The 3,812-nt window shown below is 38.5% G+C and overlaps 1 protein-coding gene across 1 annotated transcript in view; it reads left to right on the forward strand.

Moving 5' to 3' along the window:
• Positions 1 to 3,738, forward strand: part of LOC106874625 (claudin domain-containing protein 1) — a 21,587-nt gene extending 17,849 nt beyond the window's left edge. The window contains exons 3-4 of the mRNA XM_014922420.2: positions 2,242 to 2,394; positions 2,826 to 3,738. Of these exons, the coding sequence (XP_014777906.1) occupies positions 2,242 to 2,394; positions 2,826 to 3,043 (371 nt within the window). The 3' untranslated portion in view covers positions 3,044 to 3,738. The remainder of the gene's footprint in view (positions 1 to 2,241; positions 2,395 to 2,825) is intronic.
• The last annotated feature ends 74 nt before the right edge of the window (positions 3,739 to 3,812 follow it).

Genomic DNA, 3,812 nt, shown 5'->3' on the forward strand with positions numbered 1-3,812 from the left:
ATATAGATAGATAGATAGATAGATAGATAGATAGATAGATAGACACACAAACACACACACACACACAAATACGTATATATATATATATATATATATATATATATAATTAAGTGGAGAATAGAGAAACAAACACAAGAAGAAGCAAGTCGATTGGGCTAGTTAGCCATTGATTTAATTATGTCGAAATTATATAATTTCCATTCTCCACTTAATTATAATTATAAACTGCGGTTTAACCGATAAATTACCTGCCTCTGGATACCTTCTAATAAAGACGGTACCCACACAAGTAATCTCCAGGAGTTCCTTCGGATTTAACTATCCCCTGGTTGCTTAGATACTTCAGACTACCCCATGAATATTGAAGCAATCCTATCATATACCTCTCTCTCTCTCTCTCTCTCTCTCTCTCTCTCTCTCTCTCTGTGCGTGTGCGTGCGCGTGTGTGTGTAGGTATGGTTATGTGGTTAAATGTTGGCTTGCTTCTCAACCACATGGTTCTGGGTTCAGACCCACTGCGTGGTACTTTGGGCAAGTGGCCAATGCCTTGTGAATGGATTTGGTAGACGGAAACTGAACGAAGTCGCTCCTATATATACATACACGTGAGTGTGTGCGTGTGTGTGTGTGTGTGTGCGTGTGCGTGTATCATGGTATTTTCTGCCACTTCACAACCGGTGTTGGTTAATTTGTCCTCGTAAATTAGGAGAACTACGAGATAAGTTCTCGTCGGGGAGAAAAGCAAGTACCTGACATCGATTTGTTCGACTAAACTGTTCAAGGCAGTGCCCCAGCATGGCCGCAGCTCAATGACTAAAACAGTAAAACAAGTGAAAGATAAAAGATAGATGCATACATACAGATGCACACACATGTTCCTGTTAGTAACATATATGCATACATACATATATACATACATACATACATATATACATACATATAGCTACGTACCAACAAATTTACACAAAAACCTAGTATTTCTAGGTTTTTCTCCAAATCCATTTTATTTGTGGCACAATAGAGATTTGCAAGACATCTCAAGGGTTCTATATCTGAGATTTTTTAGGTGGGCAAATGCACACGCTTCGGTGTGTGCATCGACAACTCAATCAATACACTAACTTAACCGCATATTTACAAAGATCGGGGACTCTCTTAACACAAAAAGTTTTATCGCTTGGTTAGCGACCAGCTTGAACTCTACGAAGAAGGACTTATCTGAAACTTAAAGAAAAAGCATACATACATACATAAATTAAGTACCAGTTGTGTACTGGGGTTGATCTAATCGACTGGCACCTCCCCAAAAATTTCGGGCCTTGTGCCTAAAGTAGAAAAATCTATATGATTTCATATCAAGGCGGTGAGCTGACAGAAACGTTAGCACGCCGGGCGAAAATGCTTAGCGGTATTTCGTCTGTCTTTACGTTCTGAGTTCAAATTCCGCTGAGGTTGACTTTGCCATTCATCCTTTCGGGGTCGATAAATTAAGTAGCAGTTGGGGTCGATAAAATAAGTAGCAGTTGCGTACTGGGGTCGATCTTATCGACTGGCACCTCCCCCAAAATCTCGGTTTTTGTGGCCTAGAGTAGAAAAGACTATATGAATTCATATCAAAGCGGCGAGCTGGCAGAAACGTTAGCACGCCGGGCGAAATGCTTAGCGGTATTTCGTCTGTCTTTACGTTCTGAGTTCAAATTCCGCTGAGGTCGACTTTGCCTTTCATCCTTTCGGGGTCGATAAATTAAGTACCAGTTGCGTACTGGGGGTGATCTAATCAACTGGCCCCCACGCCAAAAATTTAGGGCCTTGTGCCTAGAGTAGAAAAGAAAAGAATATATGATTTCATATCAAGAATCTTCCAAACAAATACATAGACGTATTTTTTTTTTATATCATTTCAGTTAATTTGGAGAGTCTAGTTGCTTATCGAGAATCTCATGATTGGAAAGAACGGGTCCCGATTTCAAATTTTAAGCAGAGACCTGCTATTTTCGTACATGCATAATTTTCTTGAGTTTCATGCTGTGTGCTGTTTGAAACTTTCAAACTTGAAAAATGACGAAAACAATACGGGAATAAAATTTAAACCAATGTATTCAATGTCATTTATGCTATTTTCCTCTTACGCTTGCAATCTATATGTATGTGTTTGTGTGCGCGGATGCATGCATGCTTGCGTGTATGTTTGTGTTTTGCTGGGACGTTTTCATCTAAGTTTCATAACTTTTCCTCTTTCAGATATCAACCGCTCCTTTGTGATATTCGTCTGTTTAAGCGCCTTCACCCAGTTCATATCTAAAGTTATATTCTTCTGTGCCGTTCCGGCATGTTGCCACGTGAAGAAAAAAGTTATTTTGTTCTTTATTTTGTCCGTTTTGGAACTAATGGCAGGTAAGATTTCATCATCATCATCATCATTATTATTATTATTATTATTATTATTATTATTATTATTATTATTATTATTATTATTATCATTATTAAGGTGGCGAGCTGGCAGAATCTTTAGCACGCCAGGCGAAATGCTTAGCGGTATTTCGTCTGTCTTTACGTTCTGAGTTCAAATACCGTCGCGGTCGACTTTGCCTTTCATTCTTTCGGGGTCGATAAATTAAGTACCAGTTGCTTACTGGGGTCGATCTAATCGATTGGCCCCTTTCCCCCAAATTTCAGGACCTGTGCCTATAGCAGGAAGGATTATTACAATTATTATTATTATTAATATTATTATTATTATTATTATTATTATTATTATTATTATTATTATTATTATTATTATTATTATTTGCATAATGTTGCTTTTTTTTCTACTCCGCTTCCAGCTTTCTTGGGAATTATTGGCTGTATCTGTTTCATCGCCCTGGAGGATCTGGGAAAATACCATACGTCAGAAGACAACGCAGAATACCAGTGGTCATTCATGTTGGCATGGATATCCATTGGTTTGTGTTTCGTTGAGTCCTCCATCTTGGTGATCCTCGTCAAGGTCTGTTATGATGAAGTTTTTGAGAGCGGCAAGTTCGACTACTATTCAATGTGAGTGATAACCGTTACATTGCGAAGCAAAGGCGAGTGCACCGCAAAAACACCAGCGGCACATTGGCACTGTAACACACTATGGCACTCCTGGCACTTGACAATAATATTATCTTAAGATTTCTTTTATGGTTATTGTATTTAATTATGCTATGTAAATGATGTTGGCGGTCAGAAAGGAATCAATAAATGACTGTAAAAGTAAAAACCATGACTGCCCCACCCCAAACTAACAAAACACTATTGATAACTAACTAACCTACTAATAACAGAAACGATCACCAACCACAAACCATCAGACACCAACACAACCGTTCCACTTCTCCATGACGTCTCCCACCACCACCACCACCACAGCAAAGACAACATTATCATCACCACCACTGCCATTACATAAAAGAACTACAACACAGAAAACCACTGTCACAGTTGACTTATTCACCAGTACCAATGAAGCGTTGACATTATTCCCATCACTGCAAAAATCTCTCTTTCGTCAGTCACTTTTACACAGCACACGCGCGCGCGCACACAGACACGGACACAGACGGCCACACACATACATACACACATACATACACACATACATACACACATACATACACACATACATACACACATACATGCGAGTATCATCATACAATGTTAAAATTTGCTCAATGAAGACAAAAAAAAATTTAAGCAAGACTTTCGTTCCCATTGATTTTGTTGTTGATCATTATTTTCTTTTTAATCGACATTTCGAGCCGTTTTATATAATACATTCATACATA

The sequence above is a fragment of the Octopus bimaculoides genome, chromosome 23 (genome assembly GCF_001194135.2).
Source record: "Octopus bimaculoides isolate UCB-OBI-ISO-001 chromosome 23, ASM119413v2, whole genome shotgun sequence".
NCBI lineage: Eukaryota > Metazoa > Mollusca > Cephalopoda > Octopoda > Octopodidae > Octopus > Octopus bimaculoides.